The sequence below is a fragment of the Haemorhous mexicanus genome, chromosome 20 (assembly GCF_027477595.1).
Source record: "Haemorhous mexicanus isolate bHaeMex1 chromosome 20, bHaeMex1.pri, whole genome shotgun sequence".
NCBI classification, from domain to species: Eukaryota; Metazoa; Chordata; class Aves; order Passeriformes; family Fringillidae; genus Haemorhous; species Haemorhous mexicanus.
The window spans coordinates 4,581,237-4,603,089 of record NC_082360.1 but is presented as its reverse complement, the minus strand read 5'-3'; the positions used below and the strand labels follow the sequence as shown (position 1 = coordinate 4,603,089).

Sequence of the window (21,853 nt, the reverse complement as noted above, 5' to 3'; positions counted from 1 at the left end):
TCACAGCCTCCTGCCCTTAACAAAAGGGCCATACCCATACAAAGTTTTTTTTGGTTGTGTATTTTTCTTTCTTTTTGTTTTTAAACACACTCCCCATATCTGCTGCACATCAAGGCATTAACACAAACCCAGGAGAGGTGGATGTGCCAAGATAGGAGCCCACAGGGCAGACTTTGCCTTATCCCATGGATCCAGAGCAAAGACAGCCAGGAGTTAGTGTTTCCACAGGTTTATAAATCTGATAAATACAAGTATAACACCCTGCCCACCACAATGGGGCAGGGGAGAAGGGAAGCGAGTCCCAAGGGTTGCTGAGAGAGCACTGGCTTGTACTTGGCAGCTGGAGAGTTCACGACAGCTGGAAATTTATGCTGACGTGTCAAACAGCTTCTCAATCATCTCCCCCACCTGGTCGACCTGGTATTTGATGTATTTCTCAGGGTTCTTGGTGAAGGGCACATTGCCAAATCTACAAAAGAAAACAGGTGACAAACAACTGGAATACAGCAAACAGACCCACTGGTCCCTCCTCTGTCACAAATCAGCTCCACTCCAGCACACCCCACTCAAGTGACAGAGTATCCCGTGTAGAGCAAGTGACCTGGTTACAACTGGCCTCACAAGTTTTACATGAACAGCCCAAGGTGGCTCAGGGCTTTGTGCTCACTGACCAAGGAATGAGGGTGACAGCAGATGTCTGTGAATACTCAAGGTCAGCTTGGGAATGTCTGAGTGTGCAAAGTAGAGAAGCTAAGATAGGACAATAGAAAAGTGGCTTGCTCAGGTTATGCAAGGCCCCAAAGACCTCAGTAACCCCAAAGAGGACAGGAAAGTGCTGCAGGAGGTCTCACCTGTTCAAAAAGGCACCATAGGTCTCTTTCACAATGGTTTTCTGTGCCCGGCGGATTTTGTCTCGCTGCTCCATGTCTGGGATTGCCCAGGCCTTCTGCATCTTACACAGCTCCTCCAGCCCATCATTAAAACCCTGTCCGAAGAGAAACTCAGTTAGCATCCCATCTGCAATCAGAGTCTGATGCTCCTTCCCTCCCCTGCTGATCACCAAGAGGTCTCCTCCTCAGGCAGATCTGTGTCCCAATCAACCAGGGATGTTCTGACACCATCCAACACCTCCTTACCTTAAAGCGCTCCTTTATCATCTGCCTCTCCTTGTCCTTGAGCTGCAACAAGGAGGGAAAGGATCTTATTTCATCTCCAGAAATAAATATCCAACACCAATGTTTGCCCACAATTCCCCATCCAACCTAAGCAATACCCAGTAGTTGGTTTGGATTCCCTCTCCTACAGCAGTGAGGAGAGAGATGCAGAGAGCAGCACACCCTACACTCAGCTGAAGTAGGGTTAACAAGGATAATTTTTAGCCAGAACACACATAAAATAGACTTCTTCATGCTTCCAGCCCTTTCCAAGGGAAGATCTCAGGGTTTTGAAAATCCAAAACAGAGGCATCTGCTCAGGTGAACATGTAATAATGGAGGCAGAGATTAAAAGACTCGGATGAACCTAGGGCAGGGGAGATCAGAAGGCACTGCTGCTGTCTACCTGTGCCAGTCACAGTGGTCACTCTGCAGAGTGATACTGGCATGAGACATAAAGAAGGTTTCTGAGAATTTTTTATGCCAAAGGAGATGGTGTTTCTAGCAACTTCTGTCGTGTCAAGCCCGTCTTGCCCATCCTCTCACCTTCACTCCTGGTTGAAAGACAGGCAGGTTTCTCTCAGAGATGTAATCTGTCACCTTCAACCAGCTGCATGTGCAATGAGATGGGAGAGAAGCAGAGAGTTACTCACAGCTCTACCAGAGCACCTCTGTCTTCACCTGTGACCCAAAGGCCAACTCAGACAATACACACCCCAAAACCTCCCACAGTGACCCCTGCCCAGGATGGATTAATTGCTTGGAACCAAACATACTCTGCTTAGCCAAGTTTTTCCTGGTTTAGGTGAATCGCTCCCAGTGCTCCAGCAGCTCCCAAAGAGCTCCTGAAGTGCCAAAAGCCAGGCAGAGGATGTCACTGACCTGCGCTGGTAGGTCTGGATCTGCTGCTCAATGAGCTCCCGGTAGGACCTCTCAGCCGTCTTCTGTGTCACAGCTACCAGCTGGATCAGCTCAGACCTGGAAGAGCAGGAAACCTGAGGAAGCACCTGAGCCAGCTGCTCTCTGAGCTGCTCTCAGGATGGCAGCATTTCAACTCACATCAACAAGTTCCTTTCAGCCCTTCACAATAAAATGTTCCTTGAAATGTGCAAACTGGGAGACAGAAGCAACTCCGAGTTACTTTCCACAGCCACATCCTCAATCCTCCCAAGATCAAAGGATTCTCTAAAACCCAAGGCACTTCCTAATGCTTTTATCTTCCACTCTCAGGTAATGTGATGGTTATAATACTGCAAAACCTTCAAAGAGGCAGTTTCAAGGACAGAAGAAAAAACAGATATGAGGCTGGCAAGTAAATGCTCTCAATGCAGAGCTCTGCTCCAAAACCATCAAATCAGCCTTGGACTTGAGGGATATTCACTCAGGACACACACTTACTTCTCCAGAGATTTTAGAATGTAGTTGTAGTTGTTATGCAGAAAAATGGCACTCAAAGCTGGGTCTTCATAAACCTTGGATTTGCTAAGCAGGTTAAGCTGCAGGTTGCCCAGAACTTTGCCTTAAAGTGGGAAAAAAAAAAAAGAACAAGAAGTTTTGCACTGAAACTTCTTATTGAAAAAGCAAAGCAAGCTGCAGGCCCACAGTAAAGTGAACAGCACATGCCTGACTGCCTGCACAAATGCTACAATTACATGTACTTAACAGTCCTTACATAGATTTTCTTCAGCAAGTCACCAGAGCCTCTCTGCAAACTACTGCCTTCCATGCCTTGGTAATGGAGGGGCACTTTGGGTTCAGAGGAACCCCCAGAACCTGCCCCAAAGCAAGCTCAGGTCTCAGAAGCTGAAGGACCTGCTCTCCATTGTAACAGAAAGAGAAATCACTGGTGTCACTTTCTTAACCTCCCCTTTGGCAGCTGGGAGCCTTCATGGGGTTGAAGGTGACAATGGTTTAAGGGAATAGCTCTGCAGCAGAGTGAGCTGCTGCACTGTGCTTTGTCCTGTCCTACTCTAACAGCCAAACTCCCAGTCTGACCCTTTTTCCATCCCTCCCATCAGACTTCAGCTCAAATGTGGAAAGATCACGTGGAGAAGAGACACAGCCTGTGCTCTTCACCCAGGAAGGAGCCCAGTGAAGGCATGTCCATGGGACAGAAGCAGGCTGATGCCTTCTAGGGGCTACCTAAAAACAGAGGCTCAACAAAATTGAAAGAATAAAAAGCAGTTATATTTATTGAAGAGCCCTAAGGTACATTTCAGTGACCCCCTCCCCCCGCCCTGGGCTACACCCAAAAATGGACAGGGTCACAGATTTTCATACTTTTATAAGTTTGGTCAGTTTGCATATTGAGGGTTAATCTTCCAATTACAGCTTTAGGTAATGAAGTCATTTACCCGAAGTTTTCTCCCCCCCATAACTCACTTTTGTTTACATTTCTTAGGGCCTGAGACAGTGAGGTGTCCTTGATTCCCAAGCCGAGAGAGGAATTGTTCTGTCTGACCAAACTGGGAAAGCAGTAGCTAACACTGTATATGGAATTTAGAGTAAAACACTAAAGAACTGCAGGATCACAAATATATGAAACATACAAAAGCTAAAAAATCCTAAGGCATCCAAGGTGTGCAGGGTACTCACAGATGTAGGTGCTCAGCAGCCGCCTGCTGAACTCTGAGCTGTAGCTACTGGCTGAGGAGCTGGTCTCTGAAAGGAAAGTCTTAGGCCAGTTAACATGCCCTGGGAAGAGGGGGGTGTGTGGTCAGCCTGCCTCTGTTCCTCATCCCTGTTGCTATGGAATTAGCTCCCATTGACAGTGAAATAGCTCCTGCTTCAGAGCCCACTGTCAGCAGCTCATCCAGGCTGAGGGGGCAAGAGCTCTGCACCCTCAGTCCTTGTGTCTGCATCAAAAGCAGAGCACCCTGGCAGAAATATCTCCTTTCCTTCCAGGTGCTCAGGGAACATCCTTTTGATCAGAAAGAATCATTAAACTCTTCCTCCCCATCCATTCCCCCAGCATGAAAAGTGTTGTTAAGCACTAGAAACTGGCAATCAGAGAACAAGGAGCTGAAGCTGTTAACAGCAAACACACAATAGCAATTGAAACAAGCAGAAGGGCTCTGGAAAGCTTCAGCCATCCCCATGGTTGCTGACAGGGCCTGCCTGGCTCTAGGAGGGACTGTGCCAGCATGGGAGGCTGCCCCTGCAGGCAGCAGAGACTCCAGGCTGGCAAATGCTCCTCTGTCTGGAGATGCCTTTCTGCCCTCGAGGGCTTGTGGGCATGGGGCCCACAAGACATGTGGGGTGGCCACCTCCTCCTGCCCCCTCCAGAGAGTCTGGCAGCCAGACCCAGCTCGGGTGGTCCAAGTTCAGCAGCACCCCATGGGAAAGGCCTCGAGGTTCCTGTTGCTGGGAGCTGGACAATAAGGAGCTGAGCGCACACGGGATAAAGCACGACACCAGCTGGGCCAATCTGCTACCTGTGCCAAAGAGATTCAGTGCCATCAGAGAGTCTTGAGCCTGTTTCAGCTCTTGTGGCATCCCTCATTGTCTGCTGCTGACAAGCCCTCCCTTTTCTCTCCAGCCCACTGGCAAGGATTATTTACCCTCCCCTTTCCCCCCTTTTCAATTATGTGTTAATTTATTTACAACTGCTGGAGGATAAAGAATTAACATACATCACCAGAGTCCGAGACAATATGAACAGGTAGGTGTGGGTAAGTTTGCTTACCTCTGGGATCTAAAGGAATATTGTATGTGTCCCCAAGAACTACAGAGATTAGGCAGAGCAGAGAGAAAAGGGGAGGGATGAGAGAGAAAAAGAAATGCAAAAGTGCAAAAAGGTTAGAGACCACCATTCCTTTGAGAACAAAGCAGATATTAACACAGAGCAGCCACAGGCAGGTGCACAGGAGAGCAGGCAGGGGTCCCTTCAAGGACACAGATGGAATGGAGATCACAGAGGAAAGGCAGAGTCCAACCTCCTTCCCCTGCTGGAGACATTGTTTGCATTGTCATTGGTTGTATTTAGCACAACACCTCATTCCAAATCAGTTGCTTTCAAGGCAAAGCTACCTCAAATCTATGCTGACTTTTCAATCAGCTAAGAGAGATCTCACTGCAAGACAACATGTCAAGACTTCCAAACAGTGCTGACATCACCATTCAGGGGACAACATGAGAAACAGTTGGTTGTTCCAAGAAAAAAATTCAGACCAATACTTTGGCCAAGGAGAGAGAGCCAAGGCCCGGAAGGGCCTGAGCACAGTGAGCCTGCAAGTGGAAAAGGCATAAGGCAGTGCTAGAAGAGATGGGGCAAAAGCAGAGACACCTTACTTTGAGTTGATTTAGAATTAGCAAAAATTTCCAAACAGAACTTTGCAGGTTACAGTCTGGAGGCAGCATTAAGCCTCCTCTTACCTCTGCTTCTAATGGGCTCTTTAACCCTCTCCAGTCTGTGCCTCCCCAGGGCCCTATGCCCCCTGAATCTCCAGTCTGCTCTATTCCAACCTCCTTGAAAGAGCAAGCTCTGCCAAGAGCTCACTGGAGAGCCTGGAGTTGCTGCTCTGCACAGAACCAAGAATCCCACTGGAGCTGATAAGCAGCACCACCCTGCTACACGAGCAGCTCTCAGCTTCTGATCTATGCATTTATTTCCAGTGGGTCTCTTCAGCAGCCTAGAGAGCAGAACTAAAACTTGTCTCTCTGACAGGATGCACAAATGGCTCCAGAGTCCCAGCTTACCCATGTCTCAAGGCTGAGGAGATTCTTGCTGCTGCTGCTGTTGTACTCTGAGCAGAGGATGGTGCTATTCACACACAGAGCCCAGCTGGAGCAGCCACCCTCACTCCAGTACAGTCACACAGCACCAGGCCAGGGCCAGACTTGGAGCTAAAAGACCCCTCACAGAGCGCACCAGCAGTAAACACCATCCTCATTGTACCTGCCAGGAGCAAGTGTGGAAGGCCAGCAGGGAACTCTGGATCCCTTGGAATTCTCCAGACAATCAACTGTGTGGTCAAGGCAGATCAGAAGACAAGACAAACCACAGGGAGAAGGACAGGAGGAGAACAAGCTCACAGTGCATGTTGAGGTTTGGTTACTTCAGGGAAGATGTCCAGGGAATCTGAGGAAGGAACTGCATGCCCAAGCAAGCCCCATGCATGTGTGTACCTTGTGATGCCAGCATGGCACCTGCTGTCTCCTGGAAATCCAGTAATTGCTGTAGGAAAAGGATGGCCTGGAAGCAAAGGAGGAAATTTAGGAGCAACCAACATTACATCTCCTGTGCTCTGCTATTAAGGATCATGAAGAACCACTTGTCCCCCCACACTTAGAGGCATTCAAGAACAAATCACTACACTCCTCTGAACTACTGGGTTTCCCACACACAGTCCCACCATGGCTGAGCAAGGCTCAACAGCTCATCCTGCTATGGAAGCCAGGTAATTGTGTAATTGTTAATGCCAAGACACCTTAATTTAGGAAGTCTCCCTACTGTTCTTTTTAAAACTCCTTCAGAAGCTGTTTTCCAAAAAGGATGGTTCAAATCACCACCACGTACATTGCTGGTGAGTTCATGAACTGTCCCATCTTTTGGCATGTTGTACTCCTTGTCTGGATCATTCTAAAAAGGGACGAGAGAGACATAAGGTGAGCATGGAAGGGGAGACACCTACAATACAACTGCTGCTAAAGTGAGCTGAAAGATTCTTCATCCAGCCACTCCCAACACCCTCAGGCCCAGCTCTTGCAGTGCCATCTCCTGGTGCTCAGAAACCAGAGCTGCCAGGCACCAGCAGCTCAGAACCTCAGGGCTCTGTTCAGCATGTGACCTCACACCTTCAGCTCACCTACCATTCACCAAGTCCATTGTACACAGAACAGCTTAACAGGAGTCCTCCAAAATGTTTCAAGGCAGCGATTTTCCTTTCTGTTTAAATAGCATTAATTCTGAGATAGACTTGGTATCTGCAGAGGCCTGGATGCTCATGTCAAATTATTTGTAGGATCCCTGCTAAGGATCTTGGGCAAAGGTCTTCTGTGTTTGAAACCAGCACCAAGCATTTGGTATTTGACCCAAATACCAAAGCAATCCAGCAAGTTCCTGCTTCAGTCAGAAACTACTTGGTATCATTGAAAGCTGAAAGCTAAACCAGGGGTTTTGCTCCAAAAAACTCTCTTCCAAGCCTGATCAGAGACCACTGAGGAGAATCCTACCTTAATGTTGTCTGCAAACTCTTCCAGTGCCTTTGCACCAGTGGTCTCCAGGGAAGTGATCAGCCCTGGCAGTTTGTTCTTAGTGCCTGCTGCAGTTCCCTGGAATAGTTCCACAACAGATCAAAAAAAGAAAACAAATAATATCTGAACTTCCACCCAGCACCTACCCTACCTCACCCTCCCACCCCAGCATCTCATTCTCAGCTCCCTATATGCCAGAAGAGTATTTACAGCTGTTTTCATGTGTTGCTGAAATATCAACAACACATGAAATCCCATATTCTCCAAGCAGAATATCAACAACACATGAAATCCCATATTCTCCAAGCAGAAAGGGAAGATATTGTGGTAGTCCATCAGGGTCAGAACTTGAACTGAAAAGAGCTGCTGCTGGGAGATGCTGAGCTGCTGCTTCACCAGCTCAGAAAGGAGCAAGGTGCATTTGTGTAACTGCAGTCCATACTGGAGGACAGAAGCAGCATGGCTTTGCTCAAATCCACTGTGATAATCCATTTCAAAAAGTTCTCCAGATAATACAAGCAACAGGACCCTCTCCAATCCAAATCACATTTACCTGCAAGACCTGGTCAAATTCTGGCTTCATCTGCTTGAGATGCTTCAGGATAGGGAAGATTGTGAGCACAGCTGAATAGTCATGTCGGATGATGGCTTTCCGGGCAGCTGAGACAATGTTATCACCCTCCATGATCAAGTTATCCAATGACTCCTGCAACAAAGCCAGAGACTCATGAGGAAGGAACAGAATTTCTGCCCAGGCAGCACAAAGGGCTCAATGCAGGACACCCATTCCAGACGACCGTTTGGCTGATGCATCATTTGGGGTACCAGTGAGCACATGTTCTCCAGGCTCTGTACAGGCCCTGGTTCCCTCAACAGGTCCTGCAGGACAAGCACAGAGGCTCAACTGACCTGGATGAGAGAATCAAAGGTCTTCTTCTGGTGGTGCTCTGGGACAATTTCTGTCAGGAGCTGATATTCGCTCTGGGCCAGTTTGACAAAGGCACTGACGCAGTGGATGTACGCGTCGATCTCAATGTCGAAGACGTCGTCCCTCCCTGCAAGGGCAAGATGCCTTTGGTTTACACAAGGAGCACGAGATTCTTCTGGGAAAGTTGATTCTGGCTTTGCACCCATCCGTGTGTGAGAACAAGAGTCATCTTCTCACCACTCCTGCCCTGGGTTTGTGTGTGGGAATCTCGGAGTACCCTGCAGGAGGCAGGAAAAGCCACCCACAGCTCAGGAAATGCACATCAGGGCACCACCTCTTTCCAGCCTCGTGCCAGAAGTGAAGTTTGAAGCTCTTCTGGGATACAGACTAAATTTAATCAAGGGCTTGAACACAGAGTACTAAACTCAGGAAGGTCTGAGGTGAATTATTCAACATCTCTGCTTGTATTTTTAGAATTCCTTATCTCCATCCGTCATGCAGATGAAGAACTGCCATTTGGCATCAACATTTCTGGGAAATAAAGGCTGTACTGGAAGGCAGCTTCTTCCCGCTTGCAGAAACAAGATAAAAAACCAGGCTGATGAACATTTACATCTTATGAAGCAGGAATATCAGCACAGCTCGGTGAGTTATCTGCCACACAATGTTGCATACAAATGCAAATATCTCAGTCCTAGAATATGAATATCTCAGTCAAAGATCCATCAAAGATCCTACGTGATAGGCATGAGAAGTGATACAAGGGCCAGCACCAACTTGTGCCAACCACTGCTGGATGTGTCTGCAGGACAGACACAGACAGACCCCATCCTGCAAGACAGTAAGATGACAGAGAGAGGCCTTCTCTAAGCTATAGGCTGTTGCTTCTCTCCTCCCAGAGACTCTTGATGCAAAAAGGACCAATTCTTCCTCATGCTGACAAGTACCTCAGGTTGTTATTTCAGAAGGTTTGGTCAGCAGAGGAGACAGACTGCCTGCTGTGCAGCAGTACACTGTAGCATGTGCTGCACTGCTCCCTTTGCTTCAGCGCCCAAAGGTCAGCAGCCACCTACAGGAAAATGTCCCTCAGTGTGGTGACCTTTGCTTGGACAAAGTTGGGCTCCTTGTCTGAGGGCTTGGGAGGGGGTGTGATTAGTAGCAGTGAATTCTACTGAGAAGAGCCAGAGCTTCTTAGCCAGAGGAGGCTCATGCTTCAGGACTGCCCACGGAGAGGAACAGCCCTGGCTGCACCACGACAGTGGAACACACAAGGAAGCAGGGGGGACCAGCTGGCTCCCAGTGCCACCCCGGTACTTACCCGCAGCCGGCCCGTGCTTGTCACCCAGGGCATCGGAAAGGTGCTTAACACGTAAGTCATGCTCATGACCTATGAGATGGCAGCCGGCACAAACAGAAGGCGCAATTTATCCAGGGTGGTCACAGCAAGGATGCTCACTCTGGCTGGAAGCTGCTTCAAGCCTGGCTTATTTGATCTGGTGGACATCTATTTCCCTACAGCCCCAGGAATGCTTCCTGACCAAATCCTTTTGTTGGGCTATAAAGTGGTAGCAACCCTTTGAAACTTGATGAGAAGTGTGAGTTAAGCTGTTTCTTGGACCACAAGAGTCCCTTGGACCTCCTGCCATATTTTCTGAATGGGATTGCAGGCATCAGAGGCCAATTTTTACCCACAACCATTAAAAATCCGAACTCAAAGGCCCTCTCCTGCTCAGCATGAGGATTTTCCCCCATGTGAGTGATGTTAGTCACCATCTGGGGTTTAGCAGGCTGCAGCACAGGTGCTGAAGTGACCTGCTTAGGATGGAATCATAGCAGGAGGCAGGAATGTCTTAGAGATGCTTTGAAGCATCTTCTTCCCTTATCTGGCACAACCTCTAGGAGCAGAGGAGGTCAGAAAACAGGAGTCAACCATTCAGGCAGGTCTGCACAGAAAAGATGTACAGGCACAATGCCCTGAGCTACCTGTGATCCAACACTTCAGCACCAGGTTTGGAAAGGTCTCTAGGAAATGGAATGTCTCAAAGTCCAGGCAAAAAGAAAAGAGAACAGGAACACCAGAAGCAGATGCTAGCAGAGCTTCCATTACCCAGGTGGCTGTGGTGGGTCAATGTTGAGGTAACATTCCTCTCCACCTCTACGCATGCTTATGGAAACTTTAAAATTCAGATAGTAAATTCTGAATAAATAGAACAAATAAACCAAAAATAATTTGGCCCTCCAGCATCTCCTTGGTTCCCCAATCCAATGCTGTCCACCAAGCACTGAACTAATGGAAGCCCCACCTGGAAAAGCAAGGCTGATACACAGAGAAAGTCAAGGGTGAAGTAGCTGGAGCTGTGATTACCTTCCATAGGAATGAGGTTAGAGGCCCCCTTTTTCCCATCTAGACCATGCTGAGAGTACTGTTTCAGAAGGTTCTGAGCCTTACGGATCGTGCCTGTCACCAGAACCAGAGAGAAGAGACAAGAAGACCTAGAAAATGAGTGAAAGAAAACAAACCCAGAACACCAGCCCTCCACCAGCAAGTCACCTGGGCCCAGCAAGAGGAGGCTGGGCAGCAATGAGGATGCTCAGCACGGGAACGTGAACCCCAAACTCATGTCCAAGTGTGCAGATACAATGGCATTTCCAGAATGCTTCCCTGCTTTGAGGCTGGGGACATAAATTCCAGCGAGGGATACAGAATCAGTTTGGAGACACAGCACGGTATAGCTGGGTGATAAACACAACCAGAGAAGGGAAGGCATGAAGCTCCCTTCTCTGTAAAGGGTTTACTGAAGTTAGTGCTTTGCATCCAAGCACAGAGGGTTTGCTGCTTTTCCTCAGCTGTGGAAGCAGGGCTTTGCATATGGACAATTCCTGTCTGGCAACATGTTGCCTGCTCCTCAGAGCCACAACTGCAGTCACTTAGTACTAGGTGCCTTTCTGAGGGGTATTTTCTGAGCATAATCAATAAAAAGCCATCAGGAGCCCCAGAACCAAGACAAGGAATGGTACAGGAAGCAGTAAAAGGGTGACAACCTCTGGGCTTTTTTGCAGCAGCAATTCCCATCACAGGGATCCCAGAATAATGGATGCTGCCCACCCATGTGTAACTTGCACTAAGCCACCCTAATCCCCAAGACACTTCTCTTCTAAAGAACTGCAAATCAATTAAAACCATGAGAAAAAAAAACAACACTGGGTTAAAAGATTTATACTTTAAACACACAAAAACCAGACAGAACTGAACAAAAGGCAGTGCTGGATATACAGCTGGAAAGCACAAAACAAAGCATTAATGAGACAACTGAAGCCTAGGCAGTGTTTCCACATTAAAAGGTTAGTTGTCATGCAACAAGCTACAATTATCACAAGCACACCTACACCCTCCCAGACCAGACCTTTGCTGTTGCCTGCACAACAGGGAACTGGAAGTTTTGGGAAGGTGGAAGGGGTTTCTATAAGAGACCCAAATGAAACAGAACTGGGCTGAGTAAATGAAGAAGCTAAAAACATAAAAATGCTGCTGCCAAAATTAAGAATTGTTCTTCCGCTACAAAGTAATAAATACTTCAAACATGCTGAAGATCTCTACTTCCACCACTAACTGTGAGCCACAGTGCAGCCTGGAAATGAGTGCTGGCTGCCCAAATGCTGAAGGGAGCCCAGGTAGACACTGCTGCACACCCCTGGAACAACACTCCAGGGTGCAGGACAGCTCCATCCCACAAAGGGATTTATGGCAAGGGAAGGGGAACTTCAGGTCCCCCAGACAGTGGGAGAGAACAGGAGAGAGAAGTTCCCCTTGCATTACCAAACTGCCTTAAGCTGGTGCACGTGCTAAATGACAGAACATGGTTCTCAAAATTTAATATTTGACTGGTAATAATGTCCTTCTACCAGCTCAGTTCTCAAACACTTTGTAAAGAAAGAAAAAAATCATATCCATGAAATACTTTCTTCTAGCAGGAAACTTCGCCCCTCTTGACCCACACCTGGGGGATGGGAAAGATGGGAAGTCTCACGCCCTTACTGGCTGATGCATTTGCTCCCAAGCTTCTGCCATATGATCAAATGAGGGCTAAGCCACTTCTTCCAAGCTTTCAGATGCTTTTCACACCCAGCATCTCCACTTTATTCTTAGCTGCTTCTAGAAACCTCAAGAGCTTGGGCACACCAGCAAGCTCCTCTGAGCAAGGAGGGCTCTTCCTTACTGCTGCTCCCATGGCCCAGCAGCTGCAGAGAGCTCAACTCAGGTACTGTTCTTCCACCTTTCCCATTTTCAAGCATTTAGGGGGAGGGAAAAAAAATACAAAGGAATAAAGGGTGAATTGGTGGAAAAACCAAGCAGACAGTACAACTGCTGCTGCTGCCAGCAGGCACTCACTCCACAGGTATGCAGTGAATGTTTTCACAGCCCACCCTTGATGGTTTCTTCTCTTTTTCAATTTTTTCCCTCTTTTTCTCAATTTCAGGAGCTGATTATGCTGCATTTTATTTACATAAGCACAATTACCTGTGTTTACTGACACACACCGAGTGTTCAGTGTCCAGGGGCATCACTTCAATGCTGCTGGATCCCTCTGACTTGGCATCGTAATTAGGCTTTAATGGATTCTGGTGGAAGCCAAATGTTTTTGTTCCAGAATTGTTTCCCCCTATTAAGCAGCTCCCTAACCAAATGGGACTGTGTTTCAGCTACTAATGAAAACATCACATTCAAGCCAGGCAGTGATCAGTCTGGGAAATAGGAATGGGCTCTTTATTCTGCCACTCAACCTGCCTGCAGGTACCACCTCACTGGAGCACTAAGGAAACTGGAAACGAGCTCCCCTGTAGTCTGAAAAGAGCCTCCAAAGGTCAAAAAACATCTGAAACCTTCACTTCTGCAGCCCAGTTGTTCCATGGAGTGGGGTTTGGGCATGCATGAGGTGTTTTTCCAAATGCAACCCACTCTCTTTTTTCTCTCTTCCATTAGGCAGTCTTCTATCCAAGCAGCATGGCAACACATCCTCTTTTCTCAAGCACCAGCTGCACGAATCTGCATGAAACCAGACAATGCCCTCTGGCTTTTGTAGGCAGCCAGGCCAGGTGGCCCCATGCCTCCCCAAAAGTGCAGAGCTGCTGAGCTCCCTGCTGCTCTCAAGCCAAAAGAGAGCACAGGGTCTACAGGCATCACAAAGAAACTTTATTTTATGCACATATGTTTGCAGCAGGATGATTTGGGAACCTGAATACACTTGCTCTGTGAGAGGGAGTGCTGACATTCCAAACATCAAACTAAAACCAGAAAAAGCCCACAAATCATTAGCTCAACTTGACCTGTCAAGTGTCATTTAAAAGGAGACAACTGTGCTTTAGAAGCATCTCCAGCAGTCAGATTTTTAACTGCATGATGTAATAACAGGAGACAGCACAGGGTACATCAACAGACAAAAGAGGAACAGAGACATGAAGACCCTCTGAAACAACACATGGATATGGAGCATGTTCTCTAGAAATCAACACAGTCCCTGGGGCTATCTCTGCCTTGTTACCCTGCTCCTAACACCTCATCTTCCCTTTAGCCTCTCTTGTGCTTTGTTTTGTGGTACAAAAAAGCTATAGCACATCAGATTTAGTTTGTTATTTACCCCTTGCAACAGGTTAAAGTGTGCATTGGGGTGTGCACTGGGATATTCTTCCTCAAGGATCAAGGAAATCAAGTCTCTTGTTGGAACTGTCAGAAAACCCCCTTCTCTGAAACCCATATTGGCAGAACTTGGCTTTACTTACTGAAATAAAGTAACAGAACAGAAAAAAACCTTTGTTCAAATTGAACAAAGGCTAAACCCAGGGGACTCAAAGACCACCAGATAATGTTGCTCTGAAGAGAGCCACTGTGCCAGCGTGAAGATGGTGTGAGACCTCCACCTCAAGAGCTGTACTTGAAAGCTAATGGAACTGCAGAAAAAACAGTGAATTTGTACCCAAAGACTCTTTTGCTCCATTTTTAATTTCAATGAAGTACAATTCAGCAGTCATAAGAGATGGCTGCTGTATGAGATTCAACACCCACTGTCCTTCAAGAGCTACAGTCTGGTTCTCTGTCTGCTTCATGAAGATTGTAGACAAATGAGCCACTGTTTTTTCTTGACATTACAACAGCCCAATGAATCACTTGAGACACTCTTTCCTTCATGTACCATCAGCTCCCTAATGCATTCAGACCATGCTCTACCTGCTCCATCTCACAAAATCCAATTGAATTGGGCATAAAGACATTAAAAACTTGTGGCACATCTACAGCTGAGACTTTTCCTCATGACCAGTAATTCTGGATGCCCAAATGCATCCACTTTGGAGGAGTCCTGCTTGTAGGAACTTGTGCTCTCTAGCATGTGGGTTCCTTTCTATGGGAGCATCCAAGATCTGAGACTTTACAAAAAAAATCCCTAGGATTTTCCAATAATCTGCCCACAAAAACAAAGCATCTCCCCCATCCCTGACTCTTTACCTAAGAGCACAGGGGAGATACTATCACTTGTCAGGTTGCTCTGAAATGTTTGCTGACCATGCTGAATTCACAGCAATAAAAACACAGGAACCTTTTCAGAATCAGGTGATAACTGAGATGCGTCAACCAAATCTGAAGCATCTGCAACCTGAGCTTCCCATGGCTCAACTACAGAATCCCACTGGCACCTTTCAGTGTCTACTGAGCCTTACCAAGTGGTTCTCTGCTGCCAGGGGAAAATTCACTGAATTTCACAGACCAATTCCATCAGCTTTCACGGATAGCTCCAGGGCACAGCAGCAATGGCACAGATTGATTTTAAAAGACCACAGGGATGATGTCTGGATGCCACAGCCCTCCCCAGGCAGCCCTCCCTCTCCAAATATCCCAGGCACACCCTCTGCTGTAGCAAGAAGAGGCCCAGCAAAGCCTCTCCACACACAGAAGTGAAGAGAGTGAGCATCAGGGCCAGCACACACACACACAGACACATTACCTGGGATGAGGACTGCATTCACATCAGGATTATAAAAATAAACACAACACAATTAAAATGGGTAGCTCTTCTTCCTCCCTTTCCCCATCCCATCCATTCCCAGTCCCTACCCATATTTCTTACTCTTTTCCTGAACCCACTAAGAGTATTTGGACAACACAGGACAAAATAGGGTAGGGGAGTATTGGCCATGTGAACCTACAGAACTATGAACTTTTCTGATGTGATCACTGTTAAAGAGGAGACAACAGAGTACTGGGACACAGAGGATCAATATTCCTGTGCTGGCTTTTGCTGTTCCTCCTGGCTGTGCTCCCACCAGATGGCACATTCCAGAGATGGGAACTCTAGCCCTACACTTCCAAACTCCAGAATGACCAACATCACCAGCTGCACCAAAACTGCACTGGGAGGAGAAAAGGAATAACCCACCAGCCACATTCATAGCTCTTCCTGAGACAGGCTGAGGCAAGAGCTTTAAGAGCTCTTCTAAACTTCAGACAATGTTGTATCTCATTTTTGTAGGCACCTACCTAATCCCCATCTCAACTCCTGGGGCCTTCTTGCTTTCCAGCACAATAATAATCTATTCATAGCAAATGATTGAAGTGAGGTGTTTTATCAGATAAGGGTTTTACCTGAGGTGCTCTAGATCAAATCCTTTTACAGCCCACTCAGGTCTCTTTTTACTCGTCTCCTTTGTTAAGGAGATGTACATAGGGCCTCTCTGCTCCCTTTTACAGCACCCAGAGAACAGACCTGATGGCTTGACACACAGACAGAGTCTGAATGCTGAATCCAGAGCAGAGAAGTGCTTACCTCCAAAATCTCACCTGAATGCCCTAAAACCACATTTTAAACACAGAGATACCTCAGCAATGAGAAGGCCTGAAGATGTGTTAATACCCAGCGCAGGGATCCCTCCTTGGGGACTCACCTGGTCTCTTGATGGGCTTTTTGGTGGGGGTGTCCTTCCTTTTGTTCTGAATGGCAGGGGAATATGGCACCCCTGAGGAAGAGCTGTTCTTACGGAAATGGTCCTTCAGCCCCTTGATGGAGCGGTCGAGCTGCACAGAGCGGATTTGGAAGTAAACTGTCATGAAATCTGAGGAGACAAGGTAAAAATTACACCATAAGCACACAGGGAACATTACATGGTAAAGAAGACAATTTATGCCACTGCAGGACTTACAAGCATTGGTGTGGGACCCCAAGTCAGCATCCATCCCTCCCAAAGCATCTCCTATTTTCTTCAAAAACTTCTCCCTTCCCCTGCAATCTTCATTCCAGCCCTCCCACCACACACAACATTATATCTACCACTACCAAGTGGTGGAACTGACAGGAGATATTTGTGCAAGGCATTGTCAATTCAAGTGCTCTGCTTCCAGCATGAGAGACTTCACGCACTTTTCAGGATTCAAGCCACTCGGGAATTTAATGAGGTGCTTGTCATTTGAAAGCAGAATGTAAACTGACTAATAAAATATGCTCTGTATGCATGAGTTGCCTTTGATCATGGACAAATTCTTAAGAAGCTTTTAAGGATGTTAATCATACTTGGTAGGCACAGTAATCCTCCCCTCAGGAGTGAATCAGTAAGGTGGGGGGTGACTCTTGGAGCTGCATGAATGTGAAAGTTCACATTTCCTTTACAAGTCTACAAAGTCACTCAATCCTGAAGGAAAAGTTAACAAAGGACCATAAAGCTCTAGGCAGTTCTTGATGCTGCAGAACAGAAAAGGAGAGACGTACAGTCTGTGCTGCTTTCCCTCTTGCCCTTGGTCACATTCCATACAGAGAGTTCTGGTCATAACTATTTCCCAAATGGGAAATAAGTGCCCAGTGTCTTGCACATTTATAAAACTTGAGCACTGGATAGCTGCAGCTTCATCTCAAGGCATTACAGGTGCAAGTGCAGTGGATATTTGCTAGAGGACAGACTTTGCATTAACATAATTTGTGCTTTGTTTACACAGCTCATTCTGTTCAACTCACAAACCATCACCTCAGTCTCACTACAAAAAAAAAAAAAAAAGCATGATCTTCAGGTGCTGGAAAGATTCAAGTACTCAGCTGAAGGCGCCACGCAGCCTGCCAGTGCTGCCAGATGGCCACAGGGACCAAGGGGCAGCAGCACCCACCTTGGTTCCTGCCATTCTCCACCAGCCAGCCTGAGATGCGAATGATGTCGTGCAGGACGCTCTCCGGGAGGTGCTCCAGGGACATCTCCTCCTGTGTGTCCATCTCCTCATCCCCACTGATCAGGTCCAGGATCACAATGGGTGGCACTGGCTTGGTGTGTCGTGTCATCAAACTGCGGAACTCCGACTCCAGGGATTCCTTGCCCCGCTCAAAGAGGGATTTCTGGCACAAAACACCAGGACAGAAGCAGAACAGGACTTCTGTAATCAGTCACTCAGGAGTATTTTTGCATAAGAACATCCTTCCTAACCACTGCCAGGTACTGCAGGCTTCAAACTCCAACCACGCCTGTATCCGAGAGACTTCTAAAGTGAATTAAATTTAAGAAACGCTTGGGAGTTGTTCAAGTGGGATTTAAACAGATCACCCATTCTGCTCAAGCAGCTGAAGGACTGACAAGAGCTGCTCAGGAGGAGTTTCAACCAACTCCTCCTCCACAGTTGCAAGAGCAGCTTTCAGAGTCCTCCTGGCACAACAGAGAGAGAGAAAAATGCCAGGAGCAGAAATTCTGCCGAGAAACCAAAGCAATCATTCCTTCAGCTGTGCCCTAACACCACCTTCCCCAGGCAGCAAAACCAGAGCCTCTCCCAGCAGGGAACAAGCAGCAGGGCTGTGTCTGCCCCCCTCTCATCCACAGGTTCCAGGTCCATCACCCACCACACGGTTCAGCTCCGGGCTGTCGGGGTTGTTGTCCTGGAAGTATTCCACTGCCTTCTGGATTTTGTCCATGCAATTCAAGTATTCCTCCAATCTCCCTGTGGGGCTAAAAAATAAAACCAGAAATGAAAAGTAGTGCCCCAAGAAGCAAATAAACAAAATAACAAGAAAGCACCGGACCAGACTCAGGATAAAAATAACAAGGGAAATCTCAATCCCCTTTTCTTCAGCTAGGAGGAGATAATGGAATTCTCTTCTGCCTGCACTCAGTGCCACAGCAGGATACCCAACCCACACAGCAAGTGCAGAAGTACTGATGATGGAGCAGCACACAACTCTTAGCCTTGCTCTCCTCTCCCAGACAGGCCCTGATGGGAAGGCAGAGGGAACTGCACATCCCATCTCAGACAAGGGCCATCCAACACCCTCCCAGACCAGGAGGCTCCAGAACCGCTCTGGTACATCCTGGATGCAGTGACAACCTCAATGGGCAGGGAAAACCTTTGGGAAAAGGGCAGAGGAAAACAGAGAAGCCACCAGTGCTCATGGAGATTGAAATGGAAGCACCTCTGCAAGATCTGGAAGAGTGAATGCAGAGTCTGAGCTGTCCTTGCCCTGTGGAAATGGCTGAATGCCAAGTCAGTGTGGACTGGGGATGAGGAAAGAGTGTGGGAAGGGTACCAAGCACACCACGGGTGTGTGGAGTCAGCTTCCCCACCCCTAAGTCAAAAATCCAACAGGATGAAGCTCCCGGCAGGATCCATCTGCTCAACTCACCCTTCCTTGATGATCTTCTCTGTGTCCTTGGCCACATGGTAGTAACTGATGACGTGATCCAAGCAGGACAGGGTCTTCTCCACGTTCTCCTGCAGGCGCTGCAGGTTCTCTGTCTGCTTGTGGACAGGGATGATGGAGTTCTCCAGCTTCATCAAACGGCTCTCAAAGGAGGAGAGGATTGAAACCTACACACCCAGAGAGAAACCAACAACTGAGCACTTCCTTCCTATGGAGAGGGTAGGAGTTAGAGCAGGGAAGTCAGGGATCTTCAGGGCCTAGCTTTTCTTTTTGGGGTCTGCTACTAATTTGCCATGGCTCCTTAGCAGCTGTTTCCATCCCTCTATGTCCTGACTTTTATTAACAATCACAAAACAGATCACCTCCCATAGAGGGATGGGCCAATCCTAAATGAAATGTTTGCAAAGAGTGAAGAAAATGTTCCAAGACAGTACAAAGGACAAGCAAAATTCTATTCACCAACAGAAAATAAATCCACAGGAACTGCCTGGAGGTGCCCCATGGAAAAAAAGCAGCAAAAGCACAAACCAGCAGCCCCTTTGCTCTACACTGAGACCCTAATAGGAGCTGCACAAGGACCAGTCTAGTGAGAGCCTTCCTTTCTACCAGACATTTGGTTTTTAAAGAAGTTTTGGTTTTAAAGAGAATTGTGATAGTGCTTCTGACAGGTGGAAAACCACAGCAAGCTCATAAAAGGGTGCCTCAGAGTCATCTTTTCTAGGCCAAAAGGTAATTCCTTAGGAGATTCCTTCCTATGTCTTCTTTTCCACACTTCTCTGGTGGTGCCTCTATGACTTTTTTAAAGCACTGAGACCAAGACTGGACATAGTATATAAACTGAGGGCTTATGAGCCATTACAACACAATAATTCCTTTTTTACCTTTACACAGAACACTCGCAAAATAAAACTCCAAACAAAACCTGAATTATGAAGGAACAACAAGATGCTGTTGCACAAACTAGTCTGAGGTTTCTTAATACCTTTTCCCCAAGAGAGAGAACTGACTGTAGCAGAGATGAGGCCAACAGCACATCTGAGCCCTCAGCAGAACAGGAGAGAAGCTCAGTATTGAAGCATTTCTCAGGTTTCCCCTTTGCCCAGTCACTGAAACCAAAGTGGTTCATTGCTCCACATCCCTCAGATGGGCACAACAACAGCCTTGAAAACTGATAAACCTAAAAACCTTAGAAAAAGTAAAGCCAGGCCCAACATTAGGACCTCCCTACCATGTTCTTGGTGAGCTGGTCACTCTTCTCAAGGCTCTCTTTGATAAAGGACAGAGTTTCTTCTTCCTATGAGTAAGATGAAAAAAAAAGACTTTTAAATTCTGAACACTAAGGTTTAAGTCACTAAACAGTACACATAGGTTTTGACCAATCTTGTAAACGCTGCTGCAAGCCATGTTTGGTCTGATGCTGATTCTGTGGCCACATTTTTAATACTGCCACCTCTTAACAGAATCAGGGCAAGTAACCCAAGGTGGGGACACATCATGTAATGAGCCAGGGAGTTTATGAATTCACTGTTTCCCTTCAATGCCATGAGCATCAGCACAAAATAAAATTAACGCTTTTCCCACTGTGGCACAACCACTCAGCACACATTTCCCTGCCACAGCACAACACAGGTGTTGTGCTGGCACCTTCCAAATCTGCCGGGAACTCAAGTGTCCGATGCAAAGCAGCCACTGAGGGCTGGTTTTAAGCCATTAAAGCCCACAGACGGGGGGAACAGCAGCCCACATGGGCTGGCTTTAAGTCCCCAAAGGCCGCAGGCAGAAGGGGAACTGCAGCCTGTCAGGGCTGCTCTCACAGGCTGCACCTGCCAGGAGAGCTCCCTGATCCTCCCAAGAACGAGAGGGGAAGCCCAGGCCCAAAGCCGGGAGCACAGACGTCCCGACCCTGCAAACCAGGCCTTGAAGGGGGACCTGGGGGTGCTCCCAAGCCAGGAGGGGGACGACGAGGCCTTCGAGGGGTCCCGGGACGCCCCCGGCCCAGTGAGCAGCTCCAGACCCAGCCTCGTCTGCCCGGCAACGCCAGGGGGCTGCGGGCCCGGGCCCAGCCCCAGACCCCGGCAGCGCCCGCAGAGCGTCCCAAGCCCAACCCCACCTGCTTGAGCTTGTCCTCGATCTCCCTCCTGCGGGCCGACACCTCCTCGCTCGGGATCATCGCGCCGAGCCGCTCCGCCGCTCGCTCCCACCGCGCCCGGCCCGTCAGTGCCGCGCCGCCATGATGGGCGCGGCGGGGCGCACCGGGCATGCGCAGAGAGCGCCGCTGCCATCTTGAGAGTGGCGCCGTTCAAGAAGGGCCCGGGGGTGGGGCAGAGGTGGCGGCGCATGCCCACTGCCCTGCCAGCGGCCATGTTGGGGGTGGCGGGAGGGCTTCGCCGCCATCTTGGGAGTGGCGCGATGGGTGACCGCAGCACGGGATCAATTATTTTGGATTCCGAGATCATCGAGCCCAGCCCGTAACCCCAACACCCCCTTGGCAAGCAGACCATGGCACCGAGTGCCACGTCCAGTCTTAAACATCTCCAGAGGCAGTGACTCCACCACCTCCCTGGGCAGCCCCTTCCACTGTCTAATCACAATTTTTGTGAAGAAATTCCTCTTCATCTCCAACATAAAACTCCCCTGGCACAGCTTGAAACTATGTCCTCTCATCCTGAGCGTGGCACTGTTGCGTAAAATTTTCTTAAGAGAGGATGTTCTTTGATGTTTGATCTTTGTGTACTTTCAAGGCTAATCAACAATAGAGGAGATTTAATCCGTGAAAGATGGAGCAGCCAACAAGTTCTAAGTGATGTCCAGCTGTTAGAAAAACAAATTGCATATTTGGTAGAATTGCCTTGTTAAGGTTTAGGGTTTGACATTTTTAAATTATCTCAGGGGTAGGTTAACAAAGCTTGGGAAGAAGGATGTAC

At 47.9% G+C, this 21,853-nt stretch overlaps 1 protein-coding gene across 13 annotated transcripts; it reads right to left on the bottom strand.

The window, feature by feature from the left end:
- Positions 1-213: 213 nt before the first annotated feature.
- Positions 214-21,197, bottom strand: EXOC7 (exocyst complex component 7). 13 transcript variants are annotated; one of them, XM_059863985.1, is made up of 21 exons: positions 21,040-21,197; positions 20,158-20,223; positions 18,912-19,096; positions 18,135-18,240; positions 17,417-17,639; positions 16,210-16,377; positions 15,273-15,284; positions 10,643-10,735; positions 9,596-9,664; positions 8,259-8,404; positions 7,903-8,055; positions 7,329-7,427; positions 6,673-6,735; positions 6,282-6,348; positions 3,750-3,848; positions 2,553-2,673; positions 2,037-2,132; positions 1,701-1,764; positions 1,137-1,178; positions 852-985; positions 214-469 (listed from the first exon to the last, which is right to left on the bottom strand). In XM_059863985.1, exons 1-21 carry the CDS (start codon positions 21,187-21,189, stop codon positions 367-369), a joined length of 2,259 nt encoding a protein of 752 aa, XP_059719968.1. In that variant the 5' UTR covers positions 21,190-21,197; the 3' UTR covers positions 214-366. The 13 variants fall into 13 exon arrangements, with proteins under 13 accessions (XP_059719968.1, XP_059719970.1, XP_059719972.1 ...); XM_059863987.1 differs by having other exon boundaries at positions 3,750-3,815; XM_059863989.1 differs by lacking the exon at positions 9,596-9,664.
- Positions 21,198-21,853: the final 656 nt, after the last annotated feature.

Bases quoted from the DNA above. Each gene is read 5' to 3' on its own strand.
- EXOC7 (XM_059863985.1), bottom strand. From the start codon at position 21,189: ATGCCCGGTGCGCCCCGCCGCGCCCATCATGGCGGCGCGGCACTGACG. The intron at 18,241-18,911 runs GTGAGTTGAGCA...TTTATTTTTTAG, and splicing joins GAGAAGATCATCAAGGAAGG to CCCCACAGGGAGATTGGAGG. The intron at 470-851 runs GTGAGACCTCCT...TTTCTTTTGTAG, and splicing joins TATGGTGCCTTTTTGAACAG to ATTTGGCAATGTGCCCTTCA.